This window comes from Barbus barbus, assembly GCF_936440315.1.
Source record: "Barbus barbus genome assembly, chromosome: 7".
Classification (NCBI taxonomy): domain Eukaryota; kingdom Metazoa; phylum Chordata; class Actinopteri; order Cypriniformes; family Cyprinidae; genus Barbus; species Barbus barbus.
The window spans coordinates 1,260,952-1,285,433 of record NC_136735.1 but is presented as its reverse complement, the minus strand read 5'-3'; the positions used below and the strand labels follow the sequence as shown (position 1 = coordinate 1,285,433).

The 24,482-nt window shown below is 37.8% G+C and overlaps 3 protein-coding genes across 6 annotated transcripts in view; 2 read left to right on the top strand and 1 right to left on the bottom strand.

The window, feature by feature from the left end:
- LOC306872949 (uncharacterized protein) overlaps positions 1 to 10,109 on the top strand; it is an 819,728-nt gene extending 809,619 nt beyond the window's left edge. Inside the window, exons 2-4 of the mRNA XM_079421908.1 lie at positions 8,551 to 8,801; positions 9,138 to 9,635; positions 9,747 to 10,109. Coding sequence (XP_079278034.1) covers positions 8,654 to 8,801; positions 9,138 to 9,628 — 639 coding nt within the window. The 5' untranslated portion in view covers positions 8,551 to 8,653 and the 3' untranslated portion in view covers positions 9,629 to 9,635; positions 9,747 to 10,109. The remainder of the gene's footprint in view (positions 1 to 8,550; positions 8,802 to 9,137; positions 9,636 to 9,746) is intronic.
- On the bottom strand, positions 77 to 12,954 carry LOC306872938 (microfibril-associated glycoprotein 4-like). 3 transcript variants are annotated; one of them, XM_079421892.1, is made up of 6 exons: positions 12,889 to 12,954; positions 12,730 to 12,780; positions 1,124 to 1,333; positions 953 to 1,049; positions 640 to 807; positions 77 to 553 (listed from the first exon to the last, which is right to left on the bottom strand). In XM_079421892.1, exons 2-6 carry the CDS (start codon positions 12,733 to 12,735, stop codon positions 297 to 299), a joined length of 738 nt encoding a protein of 245 aa, XP_079278018.1. In that variant the 5' UTR covers positions 12,736 to 12,780; positions 12,889 to 12,954; the 3' UTR covers positions 77 to 296. The 3 variants fall into 3 exon arrangements, with proteins under 3 accessions (XP_079278018.1, XP_079278019.1, XP_079278020.1); XM_079421893.1 differs by lacking the exon at positions 12,730 to 12,780 and having other exon boundaries at positions 12,889 to 12,946; XM_079421894.1 differs by lacking the exons at positions 12,730 to 12,780; positions 12,889 to 12,954 and adding an exon at positions 1,433 to 1,560.
- Positions 7,179 to 23,454, top strand: LOC306872937 (microfibril-associated glycoprotein 4-like). 2 transcript variants are annotated; one of them, XM_079421891.1, is made up of 5 exons: positions 7,179 to 7,261; positions 21,560 to 21,763; positions 21,854 to 21,950; positions 22,611 to 22,778; positions 22,858 to 23,453. In XM_079421891.1, the coding sequence occupies exons 2-5, from the start codon at positions 21,560 to 21,562 to the stop codon at positions 23,112 to 23,114; spliced, it is 726 nt and encodes a 241-aa protein (XP_079278017.1). In that variant the 5' UTR covers positions 7,179 to 7,261; the 3' UTR covers positions 23,115 to 23,453. The 2 variants fall into 2 exon arrangements, with proteins under 2 accessions (XP_079278017.1, XP_079278016.1); XM_079421890.1 differs by lacking the exon at positions 7,179 to 7,261 and adding an exon at positions 21,362 to 21,443 and having other exon boundaries at positions 22,858 to 23,454.
- The last annotated feature ends 1,028 nt before the right edge of the window (positions 23,455 to 24,482 follow it).

Here is a 24,482-nt window from a genome sequence, read left to right as displayed (position 1 = left end):
AATGATATTTTATTATTTGATTTTGCTGTGTACTGTGCATATTTAAAAAAAAAATAAAATAAAAATAACACAAAATCCCATTCTTTGCTTTACTTTATTGAAGCCATTTTTTTATTTGTTTCCATTGTAAATTTAAAGAAGAAAAAAAATATTGAGTATACAACAGAACAGACATATATACATTCTTACATGATTCACTACACAATTATACAGTTAACAGAGGAAAGAAAACCCTTGAACCTTAATTTGATTGTTTTGTTTGTTTTTCAGAAACAACATAATGTTTCTTCAAAGGTCTAAGACACACGTCTGATCTTCATGATGATGGATTTCATACCGACATTGTAATTTTTCTTCCAGGAATGCCAAACATTTCCAATTGCTCCAGTGGTGGGATCTTCACCCCATATGTACACACCATTGGGGTTTGCTTCGTGACACATGCTGTACCAAAATCCCCCAAGAAACCGTTTGGCACAGTGTGTAGGGTCGCTGTCTTGGTCCCTGTCAAAAGTACTGAACTTCTGTTGATTATGGTAGGCCAAAGAGTCGCCTGCAGCAAGGAAGAACATTCGAGGACATCAGATGCACAGTTACTCATTTTGAATGTGATTTTTAATGTGAATGAAAGCATCTTACCTGCTCCTCCATCACTGAACCCTGAAACGAGCAGTTTATACCCAAGAGTTTCACTATGCACCGAGAAGGATGAGTAAAAAGCAAAACCTTTCCTTCCATTGAAGTCCTCCAGATCCACTCTCAGCACGTACTCCCTGTTGCGTGTCAGCTGGTACATGTTCTCCAGCCCTGAACACACACACACACGAAGAACACGTTCAACCAAACACTGGACATGAACATCCACACACACACACGAAGAACACGTTCAACCAAACACTGGACATGAACATCCACCCACACACACACACACACACACACTGTGAGATCTTACCCAGCCAGTATTCACTCTCCACATTCCCAAATCCTGTCTTGTACTGATCCCACGGCCGATAGAAATTCACACTGCCATCCATTCTCCTCTGAATCACCTGTGATGGGTTTATATAGAATATATGATTCATAATGAATGTTCTGATGTGTTTAATGATCTGAAGACACATACCGTCCATCCTCCTTTGTCTTCATCTGTCCCATCTGAGATCATCTGACAGTAAACCCAGACAGGAATGTCATCTGCTGGATAGATGGAGTAAATCCCACTGACTGTTTGTCCTGATTTATAGATGTCAGAGCAGTCGACCGGTTTGGTTAAATTCTGACTGCATCTGCTCACCCGAACAGCAGAGAGAAGAGCCACCAAAAACACCAACATCTGCATGTGACAGAGAGAAAGAGATGAAAATCACACTGAACTAAGGATAAAACCACCTCAAGGTATACAGCAAATTCCCCAGTGTCAAATTAACACTACCGGGTGTCTAAATGTGTCCACACTACAGAGTAGTAATGGCGAGATGATGCTTCATGATGCTTTAAGCTTTTAAGCTTGGTTCACAAAAGAGTTCATTTCTGGAGGCTTCATTTGCTCACAATACCACCTGGTGACCAAACAGAGTAACACAAGCAGATATATTACAGACAGAGGTGGATAGTCCAGGGGTCAGAAAGTATAAGTACAGCGTTTTCTTTTCTCAAGAAACACTATATTTATAAAGGCTAAAGTTTTTTTTGTTTTTAAGGAGCAGAGAAGAAGAGTGTTTTATATCATTTTGTTGCCGAGTCACAGCCAAATAGCTTGTGCGAAGTACTGAATCTTTTATAATACGATATCTTGGCCAAATAACAGAAAAAACTGAGCGCCCACATAGCGACAGAGAGCTGTATAACCTGCAAGTTCATGAAAATGTAAATGCGATGCACGTACTGCCTCTGATGTGGCTTTATAATGACGAGGGGAAAAGCATGCTGGTCAAAAACTTCCTGTTTGAACTTGATTTTATGACACATGCAACGATGCAAATAAACGTAGCCTATCTGTAGGCCTATACATTTATGGTAACACTATGCAATAAGATTTAATTATATTAACTAACATGAGTGAACAATGGACAATGTATTCCTGTAGCCTATTTATTAATCTTTGTTAATGTTAGTTAAGGAAAATACAGTTGTTCATTGGTAGTTCACATTAGTTCACAGTTCATTAACTAATGTTAACAAACACATATTTAGATTTTAATAATGCATTAAATGTTTAAATTAACATTAAGATAAATCCTGCAGAAGTATTGTTCATTCTTAGTTCATGTTAACTACACTGATACACTGGTCACACCTTATCAAATTAATCGTTTGATAAGGTGTGACCCCAACTTCTTGCCGTCATCGCAGCGTGGAAGGTAATCATTGCCCAGTGTGCATACTATCCATCCTAAATTCTATGTGATATTAGTAGTTTGAAAATAGAGAGAGAGAGAGAGAGTGAGTTGCCAGGGTCACAGTTTTCCCGCACAATTGGGCTATTTGGAAAATACAGTCGCGAGAAAAATTACAGAGCCGTGGGGTTGCAGTTTTTTGGACTACTTTTATAATGCACCGCGGCCGTCCAAAGCGATGTGGCTTGGTAAACCTTTTATTGCCAGAATAAAGGCTGATAATGGCTGTAAAAAAAACAAAAACAAAAGAATAATAAGGATTATGTCTCATACCTGACGGAGATGTGAAAGGGTTTGTCTCCTTAAACTAGTTTGTCATGCATTCCTTTATTTCAACACATTTACAGGTAAATCCTAGTATTTTAAATCACAGTCCAGGACTGTGATTAATGCGATTAATTTATTTTAATCAATTGACAGCACTAATCTGTATATAATAAAGCCACATTACCAACTACCAATAGGAGGTTTCCGGCCTAAAGCAAATATTTATTTAGCTTCTGTCACAATATAAGGTAAATCTGGCCCTGTACATGATACTATTGTTGAATAAACAATAACCTGAACTATCCATCTGCTTGACTGACAGTTTTATTGATCCCTGAGAGAGCATTGACTTGGTATGATGTCGGTTCAATGTAAAACTGAATTTTTAAAAACTAGCTTAGATGTAGTAAACTACTTTTGCCATGTTGCTGTAGCTTAACTTGCTACATTTCCCAGGGCTGTAGCTTTAGTGTAGTGAAGCTTCATTTAATGAAGAGTAACTGTTAGCTTAGCTCACTACATTTTCCAAGTAGCTTGCCCAACACTGAATATTAATAACTATGATTGGGACAATGACAGCACTAATATCATAAAACGCTGCAAATGTTTAGTTTAGTTGCCTGTTTCTGCATGTTGTTGTGAGAAGAACGCGTCCATGAAATGAATTAATTCAGAGTCGAGCAGACACGTTCAATTCTGCATTCGGGGGATTTTGTGCAGCCTATAAGTCGTATTATTAACGTTATGTTGTATAAATAACGAAGCGTATTCTATATGAGATAGGTTAAATCCAGTGGGGATTTCTTTAAGACTGCAAGGGAAGCTCGGCTTCCCCTATAATGTCAAAAAATTAATGGTCAAACATGTACTATTGTGTTAACATTTTATTGATTAAAAATGCGTTAGAACACGTTCATCTCGAAGACGAGTTCGTTCAGAATCCCAAGTAGGGCTCGCTGCATCCTGCGGTGGACATCCAACCCCGCCCACATCCAAGTGTGACGTCACAAGCCACGCCCATACCAAATACAGCCACGCCCACGTCAAAACATTACGTCAGAAACCACGCCCTATAATATACGTCACCTCTTGTTATTCCCCGGGAAACCCGGAAGTAACGTTTTGTCCAAGCAATTTACAGCCGTTTCTGGGATCTAAATAAAATAATGTTGCCTTTCGTTTTACTAATACACGTTTTCTTATTTATTTAAAGGATGTCTAGGCTAAAATGGCACAACTTAAATGTAATATATTTAATATGTCTTATGTACAGAGCTGATTTCTCATCACAAGAGCCTGTAAAACGCTTAAATTTGATTAAATGATTAAGGTTGATTAAATTAGGCTAATTGTAATAAAAAACCTCTACACCTTACCTTATTCAACCTTATTGTAATGAGATAAATTCTCATTTATTACTATCGATTTTAAACTAAGACACCTTTTAGATTTATCAAATTTAAAAGGGATAATTAGATTTTGTTATTGTAAAAGTCACAACACATTGTTATAATTTATAATTGTCGTTTAATTTTATAAAGACGTTATTGTAAAAGTCACAACACATTGTTATAATTCATAATTGTCATTTAATTTTATAAAGACGTTATTGTAAAAGTCACAACACATTGTTATAATTCATAATTGTCATTTAATTTTATAAAGACGTTATTGTAAAAGTCACAACACATTGTTATAATTTATAATTGTCGTTTAATTTTATAAAGACGTTATTGTAAAAGTCACAACACATTGTTATAATTCATAATTGTCATTTAATTTGATAAAGACGTTATTGTAAAAGTCACAACACATTGTTATAATTCATAATTGTCATTTAATTTTATAAAGACGTTATTGTAAAAGTCACAACACATTGTTATAATTCATAATTGTCATTTAATTTTATAAAGACGTTATTGTAAAAGTCACAACACATTGTTATAATTTATAATCGTCATTTAATTTTATAAAGATGTGTTGTTCCACTTATCATCAAGTGTTAACATTTGAATGAAAGGATTGACAGTTCTCCATACAGTATGCAGTAGGAGACACATACATTTGCTGAACAGAGATTGCTTGCGTTGATAGATTATAACAAGCAACATGGCATTGACATTCAGGCCTTGTTCATCAACAAAACTTCATATGAAGTGTGTCCAGGTCCTCCACATATTTAAAGATCAATAAACAGACATCCCTTGATTCATTAGGTATTTTTAAATTTATTATTTTACAAAAATAACTAAATACATTTTTTTACAAAATATATGTTCTATAAGAGATATGTTTAAACTATTATAAATGAACAGCTGAATGATCAGATAAACAGTTCTTGAAATGCAGTACACAGACATACATGAGCTACACAGAGAGATTCCTTGCCTTGTTAAGATTATTCACAGAAACATGGCATGGACTTTCAAGCCTTGTTCAGCAACACAGTTTGATATGAATGTGTCCAGCTCCTGCAGATACTCAAACAATCAGAATATTGTATTGTACAGATGTGCTATATACAAATTATGCAAGGGAATGTGGATAGATGTATGATATATTAAATCAAAAACATATGTATAATAAATATAAGTATGGATAGTTTGGTATTGCACATGTTTTATTGCACAGTGGGGAGAACATTTAACTGTTTGTGAGGTAGATATGGCCTGAGGGAAGAAACTGTTCCTGTGTCTGGTCGTTCTGGTGCTCAGAGCTCTGTAGCGTCGACCAGACGGTAACAGTTCAAAGAGGGAGTGTGCTGGATGTGAGGGGTCCAGAGTGATTTTACCAGCTCTTTTGCTCACTCTGGATAAGTACAGTTCTTGGAGCGTGTGAATGTGAATGTCCCACTGCAGGCCCTGAGAGATTAATAAAAAGACATCTCTTGCTTCATCTGATTCGAACCCAGGTAGTCTTTGATGGCATTTTGTTGATTTTTACCATCCATCTGGAGTAAAGCAGGCCCTTTCACCTCCCCACAGAATAACTCACGGTGACTCTGTATCCAGCACAACACTGGGCCAATGTCTCTTAAAAACTTCCACTTTATGTCCTCTTGGCACTCCTGTTAAAAATACAGAATACATGTGTGTTGGTCCACTAAATATTTGTCATACTAAATAGTATTTACCTCATCATTTTGCATACAAGAATATTTATGATTTTAAACAACAAAAATGAATCACTACAGTATCTAGAGAAATGCTCCCACCGTTCCTCCAGACCTTTCTTTACTGGTGAAACAGCAGCAGGAACACCTCATCCCGGCAGAACTGCTCTGCATCAGGCTAGGAACAAAAATGTGTAGAATGCTGTAAAACATGACAAACATTGACAATCATTATGTGATCTTTCCATTCATATAGAATAATACAAAGATAATATGTCACAAACACAGAGTTATCCTGCAATTCATAGTGAAATGATGTGGTTGCTCAACCAAGTTACTGTGCAAGGGAACTGTGATCAGTGTACAGTATATCATTAAAATATCATCTGTGTGTGAGTGAGTGTTTTTGTGTGTGTGTGTGTGTGTGTGTGTGTGTGTGCACCTGGTATTCATCACGTCCTGGGGACCAAATGTCCCCACAAAGATAGTAATACCAGTAAATCTTAATCTGGTGGGGACATTTTTTGGTCCCCATGAGGAAACAAGCTTATAAATCATACAGCATAAAGTTTTTTGAAAATCTAAAAATGCAGCATGTTTCCTGTGAGGACTAAGTTTAGGTGTAGGGTTGGTGTAGGGCAATAGCACATACAGATTGTACAGTATAAAAACCATTACGCCTATGGGATGTCCCCATAAAACATGGAAACCCAACACGTGTGTGTGTGTGTGTGTGTGGGGGGTGGTAAGTACATATCTGTGAGTGGGTGAGATGAGTGTTATAAAATTTGCACATTAACTCAACATTCATTATATGTTGTAAGAATCAGTGCACTAATAAATATATAGTGCACTGTTTTTTTGTGACATAAAATGAACTAACTGAATGTGCAATTTTTTTAATAACCCTTTTTTTATAATAGCTAAATAACACTCTTACCTACTCATATACACACTCTATCCCTCTCACATATGTATTCATCTCTCCCCATACACATGATATTTTAATGACACTGATCACAGAACCCTTCCACAGTATCTTGGTTGAGGAACCACATCATTTCACTTCTTGCTGGATAACACACACACACAAACAAACATGCATACATATATATATATATATATATACATAATGTTAGTGATATCTAAGTAATAACGTGCCTGTGTACAGTTCAAAACACATAAGCATGCTGAACTGTTGTTTACATATGCACACAAACATTCAAGTTGTCAACGTTTTAAGTCTTCCTAAAGACAAAAGATGTTTTTTTTTTTACTTACCAACACAGCAAACTTCTTTTGCTTCGGTTTGCAAACAATTAGGCTTATCTTCTTGTCGATGCTTTTTCCTGGTGCAAAATAATAGGTATGTGACGTATTTGGACACAGGCGTGGCTTGTGACGTCACGCTTGGATGTGGGCGGGGTTGGATGTCCACCGCAGGCTGCAGCGAGACCCATCTCTCAGAATCAGCTACATATAGCAGGTGACTCGATTTCCTTCTCATATATTCCCGTAGCATCAGTGTATTTGCCTGTTGAAGCCCAGCATCCATTGACTTCTATGGGGCTGCTTTGAACAGTTTTTTTCAGTGCTTCAAAACTAGACGCTCATTGGATAAATGCTGTGATTATGTCCCGCCCCCGGACGCTCAGCGTCTCTGGGGGTGAATGGAGGAGTGGGCGGGGCTGGACTCCGGGCTTCTGCTTGATGATTGGAGGGTTTGTCGAAAGACTGCATCTCCTTTTGATTGACAGCGATTGTGTACTATAAGAAGTCGCTGATGCTGAAGCTATTCGAGCCAGTGTTGCCAATTTAGCGACTTTTCAGACCACACTAGCGACTTTTCAGGCCACCCTAGCGACCTTTTTCCCCAAAAGTGACTAGCGACAAATCTAGCGACTTCTTTGACAAACCTTAGCGAGTCTCTGTGATCGCTGGTACTGCGAGAAGCACCCGGCTGCAGCCTGCAGATTGAGGCGGGGCTGCCCCTGGGGCGGGGCTGCACGTGTCGCCCCGCCCACAATGCTTCTCATTGGTTAGTGGCAAAGTAATGACGTAGATCGAGGCGGAGCTGCAACTGGGGGCGGGGCTGCACATCGCGTCCCACCTACAAGGGTTCTCATTGGTTAGTGGCGTCAAGTCATTACGTCGATTCTAGCGGTTTTTCATTTACGTTCTTCTTGGCTGCATGGTGAGTACAGGCGAGCTACGTCTCTTGTCTAATTTGTTTAATTACAATTTTTAATTCTGAAGTGCCGTTTAGTGTGTTGTTAAAAGGAAATGTAAAGTAGTTTCAAAATAAAATCGCATAACTTTACTCACTCAGCCATGTCACGCAAGGTGTAAAGGTCTGCTTTTAAATAACCAGGTCTGCGTTTCCCAAAAGCATGGCATAATGCTGCCTTCACGTTCTATCGGAAATTTTATAATTCTCACTATTGAAGTTGTAATTACGAGCTCATCCCATTAAGGTTTTGGAATGGGAGGGCGTTCATGTGCAATATTTACGAGAGCACTTGAAGGCAGCATTAGAAAGTTAGTGTGTGGTTTTAGTGGGATTATGAATTTGATATAGTGTTCCCAAAATAAGCCCCTTAAAAATAAATACAGTGGCAAAACTGAACCAGCAGAAGTAATATAGGACAAGTTCATATTAACAATGGCTATACAAATTTATTGTTTTTCTGTGAATAAAATGATTAAATGTTAATTATTTAGATATTATTATAATAATATCTAATACTGATTCTCTGTATTTCCTTCTGTTTGCAGATCCTTGTCATTGTCATCCCCACCCCTCCATCTCTCCTCTTTTTTTGTTGTTCCTCAATTTATAACCCAAAGGCTCTTTTAGGATCCATTACCCCTTGCAAAAATGCACAAAACGGTGTTAAGCAAGGGGGAATGTGAGCAGTATTTAAAAAGCTGCACTAGTGAGTGCCCATTCTGCAGGTACTCCAGTATGCCAGAACTGATGTATTATCACATCAAAAATCACTTTCAGTGGGCAGTTCAACATCATGGTGAGTTTAACTGTCTTTTGCTTATCTCACTTTATTTAAAGTATAATATGGTGCTGAACCAGCCAGCAATGCACTGTGCATGCTTCGGATTTAATTGCTTGTGAATTTGTAGAAGAATATTTAATTTTAAGGTTCAGGTAAACTTAATTTTCTGCATTGCGCGCATTGACCATGGGTCTTTGTTGCTGAAATCACAAATAAATGTGCTTGCACATGGATGGTGCTGATGAAAATTCTGTCTTGCGACTGTCCACTGTCCAGAGCAAAATGCAAACAAGTGAAGGTTAAATTTAGGCAATTTTCAACAAACTTATTTTCTTTTGTTTGCCCTTTCAGATTTCACCATTTTTAAATGTCGGGCAAAGTCCCACCTTCACTGCTGCTATTGTTCAGCGACTGTAATAACTCGGGCAAATTTGCTGAAGCACATTGCCACCCATGCTTCACCACCAACCCAGCCTCGGTCTTCCTCGGCCCAGCAGACGCCGCCTCAGTCCTCCTCGGTCCAGCAGACGCAGCCTCAGTCCTCCTCGGTCCAGCAGAGGCCGCCTCAGTCCTCCTCGGTCCAGCAGATGCCGCAGACGCAGCCTCAGTCTTCCTCGGTCCAGCAGATGCCGCAGACGCAGCCTCAGTCTTCCTCGGTCCAGCAGACGCAGCCCCAGTCTTCCTCGGTCCAGCAGATGCCGCAGACGCAGCCTCAGTCCTCCTCGGTCCAGCAGATGCCGCAGACGCAGCCTCAGTCTTCCTCGGTCCAGCAGACGCAGCCCCAGTCTTCCTCGGTCCAGCAGACGCAGCCCCAGTCTTCCTCGGTCCATAAGGCCTCATGAGTATAAGGTTGACTTTAAGTAATCTTGGTTCTTGCTTTTTCTAAAGCACTGGCATGGCTAACATAATCTTAGATGTGCATATGAAAGAGTTCTGTTTTGTGTGTGTTTTTGGATACAGGTGTTGTGAACTGGGGAAAATGGAGTGAAACATCAAAGGCTGAATTGCGGGTGCCTTTTGAAAATAAAGAGTGTAACACATGTAAAACCTTGTTCAAATCCTGCTCAGGTTTTAAAGGTAATGGGAAGCGTGGTTACCTGAGAGGATGCTACGACAGCATAGAGGACCCAGACTGCTGTTTCATGTGCCAGTAAAGTGTATAAAGAAGGAAGGTTTAATGATTAAAGGAGATTAAGTAATAAAGGAAGAAAGTGTGTAAAGGATGTTCATGTTTAACCAGACATTTACATGTACAAAAAGATGTGTTATATACAAATGTACAAATTTCACCTTTCTTTATCAGAATTAAACCGTTTCATACCTAAATAAATAATTGTCTTGGCATGTTATTCATATACAAACAATGCTGATATTTTTACCATAAGATTTTCATTATCAAGTAAATCCATAAATTATTAATTTGGTAACAATATGGTTCATTAGTTAACATGAACTAATAATGAACTGCACTTATACAGTTAACTAACATGAACAAACAATAAACAACTGTATTTTCAATAACTAATGTAAACAAAGATTAGTAAATACAATAACAATTGTATTGCTCATGGTTGTAGTTCATGTTAGTTAATACATTAATGTTTAATGAACCTTATTGTAAAGTGTTACCATTAATTTTAATAACATCTTAAGGCATGACACTTGCTGAGAATATTTAACTTTTATTTAAATGTTAATAATACATGTAACAGTAAAGCATATACTGAAATTAAAATAAAAAACGACCATAAATAACTTGTAAGTGGTAAATGACCAATACACATGAATAGAAATAACTTAAACTTAAGTTGTAAATAAACTATATTTGTTGACATTGCGACTGCAATGAAGTCAAAAGCAGTAATTGGATTCTTGCTTGGAAATGTACATAAAATGAAATGTTTTCCAAAGATTAACAAATTTACAATGTATTGTTTAATACTATATAAATTTACCAGGTATAAGTAATTAACGGGTTCACAGGTTTGTTTTATATAATTATGTATTGCTACCAATTATGTTTCAACCGCATTTACTGTTTACCGCGGCGTCGACGTCATTACTTTGCCACTAACCAATGAGAAGCATTGTGGGCGGGGCGACACGTGCAGCCCCGCCCCAGGTGCAGCCCCGCCTCGATCTGCAGGCTGCAGCCGGGTGTACTTGGGTACTGCCGCAACGGCGCGAGGTCAGCGCGCACGCACCTCTTTCTCTGTTCAGTGAGCGGCTGAGAGGAGCAGCGCGTTCAGTTCAAATAGATATTATGTTGCTTCTCTAATTTTACATGCAAATATAGCAGAAATCACAGCACAGGAATTGTCTTGTCTTATCTTGTGTGTATTATTTGATTTAATCAGACGACGGCTCGATTATAAATTAGGATTTTTGTGCAGACTAACTTCTTGGGAGGGAGAGCTGGTTATGTATTCTTAAAGGGCTGCGTTTCAGACACTATTTCATATTTATCCCGTTGACTGACAACATAAACAGTAAAATATATAAAGGAAAACAGTTTTATTGAGAATTTGGCTGCATTAAAATACAGTATGAGCACAGAGAGACAAACAAATGTAAAAGGCAATATGACGCGATGACGTAATTAATATGCTAATTAGCGCATGACGTCATCAGCTACTTTCCATCGAAAGAAGTTGGCAACACTGATTCGAGCTCAGTCCCATAGTGGACTTTGCAAGTGTAGTCAAACTGCTGCAACCTATTTCTTGGTATTTGCTTGGAGAAATTGCTGGCCAATTTTCATTATACATTTCACACAATTATACACCACATTCCTTGTTTCAGTTTAACCTAATTCCCACATTTCCTCCGTCGAGTTTAATGTTTTTTTAGATCGTTTGTTCATTCATTCATTCATACAGTAGGCCAGGCGGTGAACTAGCCAGCTAGCAAACTGCACATGATGGCAGAATTTACGTATAAATAAATGGACAATTTTTATGATGTGGGCCGAAAATGAGCTTCCCCTCTTTGAAAGACCAGCAGCCGCCACTGGTTAAATCCCATTTATTAAAAACCTGCTATAAAATACTTCACTCTAGTGGTCATCTTCAGCGCGCGCAGCTCAGAAATGCTGAAGATTAATAACTACTGTCATATACATAACATTATAATGAGAGCGCTATTGTAAAAAATGTTGTGAATTCTTAGGGTTTCGCTTACCTTTAATGTTAAATCTTTTAATCAAAACGTAAAGCATTATCTGCGAGCAGCTTTTCCCTGTGTAAACACATTCGACTATCAGTCGACTATCGGCAAGATACAAAAAAAGTCTGATCTCTGAGTTAAATTTATTGTATTGATTTTAACAGTTTTGTAATTCCACAGTGACCGGTTCTGTATTTTCTGCAAGTTTAGGAAGGATTTCTTAAGCTACTCTGATAAAAAACTCTGAGGTACACTCAGACATCAAGAACCAGCGAATGAATCTCAACAACGAGGACAAACAGATCAACTCTGAACATCACAAAACAAGCTACTAAACAGTCACATAAAAATAAAAGAAAATAGTAAGAACAAAAAAAATTACTAAGACAATTCTGCTCATAAGTTATTCATGCCGCAGCATGATGGGAGCCATGGATGAGTTTTGATGGTCACCGTTATTGTGATTCTCACGCTGTGTCTAACTTAAAGATATATATTGTTATCTTTTTCATGAAAATAAGCTTTAAAAACGTCTATTTGATTATAATGAAAATACCAGATCTTATGTTGTCGACATAACCACCCTGATGATGGTGAGAATTTGGTGATTCTGCCTGTTAGCATCAGGTGTATTCAATAATGGTCAATCATCACTCAATGATTCGGTCAATATCTCATTGCTTTTAACACTCTGTAGTGTGGACGTATATAGACACCCGGCAGTGTTAGTTTGACACTGGGGATTGTTTTGTGTATGTAGAGTTATTGAGGAACTTACTGCCATCTTCTCAATCTCTATTCAGATGATTTTAACAGATATCTGTTTTATCTAGGCAAATATAATATTATTATTTTCATATTGTGTTTATTTAGATATTTGTTTTCTGAAAGTTTCTGAATATTCTATGATGTAATGAAAAATAAAGCAGTAACTTACCGTTCTTTAGTCTGTAAACTCAATGTTCTTCAGTCTGACACAAACAATTGTATCTGTCAGATTCTCGGGTTCCTCCTCTGTGTTAAAGTAGACATTTACATTACAAAACCCCATATTTTAGATGCAAATAAAATGCAAGTTAAACCTGCAGTCATGACCTGTATTTGCTGTGATTGCAGTGTCTTGGCCCTGAACTGCTGATTTTCAGCTGTATTCTTATTATTTTTGAATGCAGCCTATAGAACCGTTTGGTTGAAAGTAGTGACAATTAACACATAGATAGAGGAGAGACAGAACATTTACCATAGTACATTTGGAGTCTCTACCTCCAATGCTGTAGCGCCAACAATGGGTCAAATATGCAGTGATGTTTATTCAAATAACTTTGGAAGCTAATGTTCTCCTCTGATTCAGAAGCTCATCCCATAGGACACATTTATTGCTCAGTGGTTGCTTTTCTTAAGCTCAGGAGACTTAGATGAGATTCTCATATTTCGGCGGACAATCCAGGGGTCAGAAAGTAAAAGTCCTGCCATATGTTTATTCCACCCATGAACTCACCAGCTGATTTCACCAGAGGAGGAACCAAGACATTCCTTTCAAGTCACAAGACATATCCCAAGTCCTCAAAGAGTTACAGTTAATGAGATAATTAAGAGACTAATTAAATGTTGATTAGTTGGGCTCTTGACCCTTTTAAGAATTCAAAGTAATATGCTTTTAAGCAATTCACAGAAAACATTTGTGCATTATTGAATTAAAAGCTAATATAATTAAAATGTTTTGTGGACAAACTGTTTGGAAAGTTCTTTATATTAACTGACCGTCACAGAACCACGGGCTCTTAAAATCACTTTCACTAATCAATACAACATCCATTAATGAGTCTATGAGTCTATGTTCACTCTCAATGAGATCAGTTCAGTAATAAATGATTATCATTATAAATATATAACTACCCAGCTACTGGTTGTGGGGTTGTTTAATCAGATTTTGAGAGATTTAATGCATTTTATTTCAGTTGATTTCATCTAAGTCAATGATGTTTCTCTATTCTTCTGTTTGTTAACAGCAGGTGTTCATCACTAATGCTCAATCAGCACTTAATTCATCACTTAATTACTTAACTGTCCAAAGCTCATGAATATTATATTGTATATTGAATAATATATTGAATATTATGCAGACAAATTTGGGCACATTGGGATTATATGATTATCAATGTTAGTTAGGTCATGTTCACTACCAGTCTAGTAGATGTATGTTTATGCTGAAATGTTATTAAATAATTATCATGTGTTATAACGTATTGAGTTGGCTTGTCCAATTTTTGTCACGCTAGAGCATTTTAGGTAACACTTTAGAATAATGGTCTGTTGTTAACAAGTAACTGCAGGAAGAAACAGGTAGTACTATATTAACACTCAACTTAATACTATTATCTAATATATCTAATAGAGAAGCAAGCTTAAGCAGTAAGTATTAGCAAATTTAGGAGAAAGGTAGTTCCTTATTAGATATGTGTAATTACACAGTAAAACCCCCAGTGTTTATATAATCACACTCAGAGTGTTAATGTTAATGAGATAATTAGTTAAGTAACTGAGCAATGATTATTAATGTATTAATGAAGAACACCTGCTGATAACAAACTGAACCACTGAAAGAAAGAGAAAGAAGAACAGAAGACGAGACGAGCAGAAATACAACAACTACAGATGACTTCAGCCACAGTCTTGGATAACATCATCTGGAAGAAAACAAAAACATAGCCACCATAACTAGTATTTGCTTTAGTTGGGTTCTTGAGCCTTTTAGCTATAAGAAATCGGTTTCTGTGCAATTGTTTCATAGCAAACCTTGGAGAAGCACATTAACTTTCGCTGTCATCTCATAACTTATGAATGAGCATTCTTGGTTTCAATTAGCGTTTGTATTGCTCTCTATGGTTTATTAAATACGTTTGACTATTACAGAAAACGGTCCAATTAAGCAAAAAAAAAATCATGTTCGGATCAGACTTTTAGACATGAACATGTATGATATGATCCTCAACAGTGGTGACAATAATTATTCATACTGCATTGCATGATGGGAGTTTTTCATGTATTACAGCATGACGCATTTTGTTGGTTGTCACCATTGTTGAGATTCATATGCTGGTTCTTGATGTCTGTGTGTGTCTAAAATGTACTGGAGCTAAAAAAAATGTTATATGCTCTAGATATATTTAAAATTAATTTACTGTCATTATTAGAAAAACCCTTTGCTTTTAGGCTGTAGTTTCATAGGGTCAATTATGCAAAATCTAAACATAAATGAAACAAAAGTTATTCTGGATATAATCAAACCAACTCATGGTGACTATCTGATCACTGTAGAGCACTGATCTCTCTGCTTTACAACACCACATGCATTACTACAGAGAGAGATCTAACACAGGAGTCAAGAGCCCAACTAAACACTGATCTCCATGATGGTGGCATCATTTTAACCAATAAAACATCAACATCTGATCCTCTGTAATTCTCAATAACAGCAGGTGTTCATCACTAATGCACTCATCATTTAATTAGTCTCTTAATTATCTCATTAACTGTAACTCTTTGAGGACTTGGGATATGTCTTGTGACTTGAAAGTAATGTCTTGGTTCCTCCTCTGGTGAAATCAGCTGCTGAGTTCATGGGTGGAATAAACATATGGCAGGACTTTACTTTCTGACCCCTGGATTATCCACCTCTGCAAAAGACCTACCTTTAGTGACAGTAGGATGGGGAGGACTTTTCTTGAATATAAATAAAATAATGGTCCAGATCAGTAGTAGTTCCTGCAGGCTGCCAAGGTAACGCTTGAGTAATTAGTGAGGAGTTTTCACTTTAAAGCTAATGTACTGCTAAGGAACTACTAGTGATCTGGACCATTATTTTAAAGTGAAAAACACGTTAACCCCTCAGTAAATACTCACACGTAAATTATTTAAGGTTTCATATCTGACACTTAATGTACATGTCACGAATCTGGTCCATGCTCTCCCGGTCAACCACCACTAGAGGTCACCCGTTCACCACATTGACTTTTTCACTCACAACACACTGGACTCCATTTCCCACAATTCATTGCACTGACGACACGCACAGCTGTTCACCATTATCTCGCCCACACCTGATTATCATTTCACAATCACTCACTCACTATTTAAGTCTGGGACTTGCTATTGCTCACTGCCGAGTATTGTTAGCCAGTCTACCTTACAAAGTGTTTCCCTGTGTTCATAGTCTTAGTCTTGCCTTGTTTTCCTGCCGTGTCTGACCCTGCCCGTGTTTACTGGATTTACCCTTAGCCTCTGCCGTTTGGACTCTGTTCGCTCCCCGTTTGGACTTTTGCTCTCGCTTTTGGATTATCTCTCTGCCTTGCCCTTTGGATACTGTTCGCTGATTGTCGACCCACGCTTGTTCCACGGATTGCTTTGTCTTGCCCTTGCCATACCTGTTTGCCACTGTCTGACCCTGCCTGTATCACGACCATGTTTGCTAATAAAGCCTTGCGAATGGATCCGCACGTCTCACGTCTCGTCAACCCCGTAACAGTACAGTCATACATTTGTGTGAGGCATAGTGATATTTCACCAGTAGGTCTTTTGGAGTGGGATGCATATTGAACTGACATAAAACAGAGTTCATAATTGTGAACTAATTAAATCATGAGCTTGTCAGCATCACTTCCTAATTATTAACATTTATCATTTTTATTATTATTCTATGTTTTTGTTTGAAATAAACAGAACATCCATCCTTTGGTAAGAGTAGTAGTCACAATTTCAGCCTGTATCCGACTTATTTGGGGGATATCATATTCATAAATTAGTTTCCACGAAGAACCCAATTGTTCACTTTTAAGACGTTACTGTTGTGATTAGTAATTAATTGGTTATTCTTTATTAATTGGTCATAGTTTGCAAGTAGTTCTCAATGAGGAGATTTGTATTTAATAATTATCACATATCTAATAAGGAACTACCTTTGTCTTAAATTTGCTACTACTTACTGCTTAGTTAATCTTGCTTCTCTAGTCAGCGTAGTGAGTATAGATGGTGTTATGGGACTTTTTATGGATCAAATGTTTCAGAGCACTGGGAGAACTTTCACCACATTTTACTCACTTTTACTGATTACCCACGACATTAAAACCAATGGCAAGTGAACAGATCTGAGTGATTTTAACCAAGGATCAAATAGCGATGGCTAGACAACTGAGTCAAAGCCTCAAAGAACACATTTCAATGCTGCATTCGAAGGAGCCTTCAAATTGGGACAGTGTTCATAATGCAAATAGTATTCAGACGCCACGACCTTTGAAGGTTGCATTTGAATTAGGACACAGCGAAAAGAGCCCTGCTAGGAAAGATTCAAAATACACATACAAATCCATTCGGCAAACAATTTGTAAATGTAAAATATTCAAAACTTGAATACTGTTTTGCATTTAGGAATGGCATTTTCTGAATGTAAATTTGATTGTCTGTGCAGGACTGCTTTAAACTTACCCAGAATGTCAATTTCCCAACACACACTCATGGCCATACACTTGACTTAGTTTGTACGTCTGGTGTGAATGACATCTCCATCAGTGGTCATGCTATTCCTATCTCTGATCATAAGCTTATCACTTTTGACTTTATGTTAATACATCATACCAAATGTGCTGGTAATACTTCCATTTCTTATCGCAAAATCAATGCTATCAATGTAAATACTTTTGCTGCTTCAGTTGCTTCCTCTACTATTTCTGATGTTTTCAAGTTTACCTGTGATATCTGACATATATCATTCTGTTATTATTGATGTTTTAGATGAGCATGCTCCAGTTAGGACCAGGTCTGTTCCTTTGTCCCACACCTCCCCCTGGTATAATGCTCAGCTTCGTGCTATGAAGGCGAAAGGCAGACAGCTAGAACGCCTTTTTAGAAAAACTGGCCTGACTGTTTGACATTTTCAAATATTTTCAGAACATTATAAAAATGCCTTGAATGCAGCACGCTCTTCCTATATTTCCGACATCATCAATAAAGCTAACAATAGGCCAAAAACACTGTTTAACATGGTTAACAAATTAGTCCAGCCACCTAGCCATAGTCCCAGTCAATATGAATGTGATGATTTGTGTGGCTCCTTCCTGCGCCACTATCAAACAAAACTGGACACTCTATGTGGGTCTCTAGGAACTGAACCAACCACTTCTACTTGTGAGTAAGCTCAATCTTTTCAACTGTTAAATAATTTTACCTTGACAACTCAAACTTTAATTGCAGCGATAATACAGAACTCTAATTCTTCTTCATGTCAGTTAGATCCTGCACCACATTCCTTCTGAAAAACTGTACTTCTGTCATTTCTGCTCCTATCTCTCACTTAGTAAATATGTCCCTATCTCTGCCACTGTTCCAATTTCACTGAAACTGCTGCCGTTACTCCTATAGGAGTACATAAAATGGACCTTCCCGAAAACTCTCCTCCGGATTCACAAACGCTTCATAAACGTCCGATTTGATAGTTAAACATGCGTGTGTCAATGAATTCCAATCATTCGTAAATAGGGCGCGCGTGCATGCTCATTCACAGTTAGCATAATTTTACCTGATCTCGAATCAGTTTTATCAAGACATGTGTGTAATTATAAGGATGATTAGGACTGTAGTTACTGGCCTGTTTAGACAAGCTTTCCATAAAACAAACAAAACAATGGAAATGAATAATAATTATTAAAAGAAAAACAGGCCTATTATACAGACACTTCACATTTAATGGCATTTCATTATTTTAATTGCATTTAATACAGCTGCTGAGGGAAACTGTAGTGAATGATTCTGCATTTAAAATCTAGAAATGCAATATATCTCAACAGAATATTAAACATGATCACATTTTGTGCAAAAACTTAATTTCAATATTTACTCTCCGCATTGAAGCATGCAGGTAAAAATGGTGTCCCACTTAGGCCTACTCAATCTAAATAGTTGTTAAAGATGGATAATATTAATATGAAATATGTAATAATTGATGAGTATAATTTCTCCATTAGCAAATATTGAAATAAAACAAATACATTGTTACTCAAACAGCCGACTTTAATTTAAAGTGCAAGAGTGACTCAAATGCAGGTGCTCTTACAGATAAAAGCTCTGCTGAAGATGTGATTGACTCCACAATTGTATAGACTTCTCAGCTGACACACAACAACAAGGACATGTTTGAAGGAACTTTGAAAGAAAGAAAGATTTTGCTCTGTACTCCTCCTTCTCTGTGGGTCCTGAATCTGATGGCTATACACTACAAGTTTCAGGATTCAAAGCTTCCTGAGAAACTCGGTGCAAGTACGCAGAGGGCAAAAGCTGCTTTAAACGCAAAGGATGCTCACACCAAATGTTGATTTAGTTTAGTTAATAGAAGTTAGAAAATAATCATTATTTTCAACAGCATCCTCGTGTTACAGCATTTTTACACAAGTGCCTTTAACAGTTCTGTAGCTTTGCAGGAGGTTTCTTGAAGCGTCTTGGAGACGTTGTTCTTCTGGATTTAGTCCGTCTCAGTTTCTTCATGTCTCTCCAGACAGACTGATGATGATCAGATCACATCTCTGTGTGGAGCACTAAAACCTCACTGGATTATTACAATTATTGGCAAAATTCATGTTTGGAAATATATTTGATATGTTATACAGGTCCTTTTCAAAAAATTAGCATATTGTGATAAAGTTCATTATTTTCTGTAATGTACTGATAAACATTAGACTTTCATATATTTTAGATTCATTACAACACAACTGAAGTAGTTCAAGCCTTTTATTGTTTTAATATTGATGATTTTGGCATACAGCTCATGAAAACCCAAAATTCCTATCTCAAAAAATTAGCATATCATGAAAAGGTTCTCTAAACGAGCTATTAACCTAATCATCTGAATCAACTAATTAACTCTAAACACCTGCAAAAGATTCCTGAGGCTTTTAAAAACTCCCAGCCTGGTTCATTACTCAAAACCGCAATCATGGGTAAGACTGCCGACCTGACTGCTGTCCAGAAGGCCATCATTGACACCCTCAAGCAAGAGGGTAAGACACAGAAAGACATTTCTGAACGAATAGGCTGTTCCCAGAGTGCTGTATCAAGGCACCTCAGTGGGAAGTCTGTGGGAAGGAAAAAGTGTGGCAGAAAACGCAGCACAACGAGAAGAGGTGACCGGACCCTGAGGAAGATTGTGGAGAAGGACCGATTCCAGACCTTGGGGGACCTGCGGAAGCAGTGGACTGAGTCTGGAGTAGAAACATCCAGAGCCACCGTGTACAGGCGTGTGCAGGAAATGGGCTACAGGTGCCGCATTCCCCAGGTCAAGCCACTTTTGAACCAGAAACAGCGGCAGAAGCGCCTGACCTGGGCTACAGAGAAGCAGCACTGGACTGTTGCTCAGTGGTCCAAAGTACTTTTTTTCGGATGAAAGCAAATTTTGCATGTCATTCGGAAATCAAGGTGCCAGAGTCTGGAGGAAGACTGGGGAGAGGGAAATGCCAAAATGCCTGAAGTCCAGTGTCAAGTACCCACAGTCAGTGATGCTGGTGTTGGTCCACTGTGTTTTATCAAGGGCAGGGTCAATGCAGCTAGCTATCAGGAGATTTTGGAGCACTTCATGCTTCCATCTGCTGAAAAGCTTTATGGAGATGAAGATTTCATTTTTCAGCACGACCTGGCACCTGCTCACAGTGCCAAAACCACTGGTAAATGGTTTACTGACCATGGTATTACTGTGCTCAATTGGCCTGCCAACTCTCCTGACCTGAACCCCATAGAGAATCTGTGGTATATTGTGAAGAGAAAGTTGAGAGACGCAAGACCCAACACTCTGGATGAGCTTAAGGCCGCTATCGAAGCATCCTGGGCCTCCATAACACCTCAGCAGTGCCACAGGCTGATTGCCTCCATGCCACGCCGCATTGAAGCAGTCATTTCTGCAAAAGGATTCCCGACCAAGTATTGAGTGCATAACTGAACGTAATTATTTGAAGGTTGACTTTTTTTGTATTAAAAACACTTTTCTTTTATTGGTCGGATGAAATATGCTAATTTTTTGAGATAGGAATTTTGGGTTTTCATGAGCTGTATGCCAAAATCATCAATATTAAAACAATAAAAGGCTTGAACTACTTCAGTTGTGTTGTAATGAATCTAAAATATATGAAAGTCTAATGTTTATCAGTACATTACAGAAAATAATGAACTTTATCACAATATGCTAATTTTTTGAAAAGGACCTGTATATCTGATATAAATAGTGTTCGACTCATTTTGGTCACCACTGTACGATTTTAAGATAATTGCAAAACAGTCAAATGGAACAACAGATGATTTCCTGCATGAACGGTTGATATTTCAACATAATTGCACAATACAAGAGTTTAAAAGATGGTTTCATGCTGATAAAGGTTGAGTTGAGAAATCCATAAATGGTCTAAATAAAGGACTGAAGATCCAGTGATCTGAGCATCAGTCGTCATGACACAACTGGTAAATTACACTGTTATTCTTCAGCATTTACTGAATAGATAATGAATGTGTGTATTATTTTTCAAACAGTGTGATTTGATCATAAATGTTTAACATGGTAAGTCATTTCTCTCTAGATGATGGTGTTTGTCGTGGCTCTGCTCTCTGTTTTCACGGCGTCTGTTGTTTGTGGATTCAAGCCATTCGACTGTTCTGCCATCTATAAATCAGGACAAACGGTCAGTGGGATTTACTCCATCTATCCAGCAGGAGACGTTCCTGTCTGGGTTTACTGTGAGATGATCTCAGGTGGGACAGATGAAGACAACGGAGGATGGACGGTACGACTTTTTAAATAAACATACATACATAGATAACACATAATAAATGCTTTAAGCTTATAATCTTATAAGTACTATAACCTGTCTCAGGTGCTTCAGAGGAGAATGGACGGCAGTATTAATTTCTATCAGCCGTGGAAAGAGTACAAGACAGGATTCGGGACCACTGAGGGCGAATATTGGCTGGGTAACAATTCATGAGTGATTTTGGGTTGCACTTAAGCCACTAGTATGAAAGTGTTTAAATGTCTTATGACAAAATATCAAAACAAGTGTCATTTATTTTAGACAAATACAGCACAAACTCATTCAAAACATTTGATTTCAAAATACATACAGTAGGCTAAATATGATGTTGAAAATGCAAACAAGTTTTGGCCACTTTGGATTGTGAAACCTGTGAATGTGATTAACTATACCTGTGTGAACTCGAGGACAAATATTGCGGGAAAAATCACTGTAATCAAATTGCTGCTCTCATTTGTCTTGTCCTCGTTCTGTAATTTTCTGTCACCTACTGATGTACGCAGCAGATTTTACAACAGCTGAGCAGCATATGCAGCGAACGTCCATTTACACACACAGTTAACAGAGTATAGTTTGAAGGGCTTGCACGCTCAACTGTATGTGAGAAAATGGAGTATTTTAAGAACCGATGCAAGTGGCTTAGTATTTTAAATATAATGCTATGAATTTAAGACATTTTACGTGAGACTTAAGTGTTCAACATAGGCCAAATATGTTTTGGGGCCACTGTAAATTATGGCTATGAATTACAAGAATAAACTTTTAAAATGTGATTTATACCAGTGTTTGGTTGAACGTCTTCATGTGTGTCTATGATCAGGACTAGAGAACATGTACCAGCTCACACGCAACAGGAAGTACATGTTGAGAGTGGATCTGGAGGACTTTCAAGGAAGGAAAGGTTTTGCTCTGTACTCGAACTACTCTGTGGGTCCTGCAGCTGACGGGTATAAACTACAAGTTGCAGGGTTCAAGGATGGAGGAGCAGGTTGGACACTTTTATTCATGTTCATGAAAACTCATTCCAGTTGAGTTATTGTCCTCAGTGATGCTCTTCCTCTCTGCAGGCGACTCGTTGACCGACCACAATGATCAGAAGTTCTCCACCTTCGACAAAGACCAAGATGCCTATGGAAGTAACTGTGCTAAAGAGTTTCTGGGGGCATTTTGGTACAAATTTTGTCACACTGCAAACCCCAATGGCATGTACTTATGGGGAGCAGACGACACCCATTTCGGTATTGGTGTTGTTTGGTCAACCTGGAAGAACAGCTTTACTGTCAGCATGAAATCCTTTAGCATGAAGATCAAACGTGTGTCTTAGAAAAACATCTGATATTGTTATAGTTATATGACAATGTGCAACTGAGTAAACTAATAATGCTTTGTATTTACTAATAAAATAAGCCAATGCTTGCATCATGTTGATATGCTGATGTGTTTATCTCCTCAGCAGACACCAGAAACAGTGAATGAGGGCTTATTGCAAATAGTAGATAAACAGACTATGTGATCAAAATGAGAATCTTCCTATCTAAATCCAGCCCAACACACACTGCCATCTCTTTCTATGATAACCAACATTTACCCAGATTATACATGTCCCAAACCAGGTGTAACCTAGGAACAACTTAAGTATTTGGAATAAAAATATGTGCTCGTCTATTTTTTGACAGCTTTTAAGACTACAGATGAGAAAAACACTTTAAGTTCTAAAAAATCTTCATATTATAATGGGAACTGTTACGGGTATAGGGGTTTTCTGTTTCTTCAATTGGTTATGGACTTTTGGTTTTGAAGTGTATTTTCTGCTCCTCTCATTTCAGTTCTTCTTGTTTCCTGTTTAGTTCATGTTTGTATTAGTTACCTTAGTCTCAAATACACACACAGACCACATCAGAAATGTTTAATGGAACTACAAATTGACGAACATGGCGGGAACATACTTATCAATGTACTTATCAATATATATATAAAATATAAAAAAAAATCTCCATTTAACCAAAACAGCCATTACCCAGCCAGTATTCACTCTCCACATTTCCAAATCCTATCTTGTATTGATTCCATGGTTCTTCTCTGAATCACCTGTGATAGGTTTATACAGAATATATGTGTCATGATCGCCTACTGTATTGGAGCAAGGAGAACGTAGGAGTTCACAAAAATAACAGTATTTATTATCCAAATCACTGGGAACACACAGGGTAGCCAGGAGACACACATGTAGCACACCGTGTACATTTAACACCAAACAGGGAACACGGACAGACAACTCTTTAAATACAAGACTAGTCGAGGGATAATTAGCAGGACACAGGTGAATCATATGAACAATCACACATGGGGAAACTGGTAGTGATGGTGAAATGAAGCTTCATGAGGCATTAAGCTTTTCAGCCAAGTGATTTACAAAAGGGTGAATTTCTGGAGGCTTCGTTTCCTCACAATATCACCTGGTGGCCAAACAGTGTAACACAAGCAGATATATTACAGACAGAGTTATTATACTCCACACTGGCTGATGCATTCGTCATTCTCTTTGCACTTACATACCCCCTGCACCTTACTATCCAAAACAATTGCTCAACACATTTGACTTCGTCCAAAAGGTCTTGAGGATGGAAAGTTGAGGCCTAGAGTTTTGAGTCTGAAAAATGACCTGTTGGCAGCAGTGTAAGCACATTTGTTT

Excerpts from the sequence above, each read along its gene's own strand:
- LOC306872938 (XM_079421892.1), bottom strand. Across the intron at positions 808-952 it reads GGAGAGTGAATACTGGCTGG|GGCTGGAGAACATGTACCAG; the intron begins GTAAGATCTCAC and ends GTGTGTGTTCAG. Across the intron at positions 554-639 it reads GTTCAGTGATGGAGGAGCAG|GCGACTCTTTGGCCTACCAT; the intron begins GTAAGATGCTTT and ends TCCTTGCTGCAG.
- LOC306872937 (XM_079421890.1), top strand. Across the intron at positions 21,764-21,853 it reads AAGACAACGGAGGATGGACG|GTGCTTCAGAGGAGAATGGA; the intron begins GTACGACTTTTT and ends AACCTGTCTCAG. Across the intron at positions 22,779-22,857 it reads GTTCAAGGATGGAGGAGCAG|GCGACTCGTTGACCGACCAC; the intron begins GTTGGACACTTT and ends TCCTCTCTGCAG.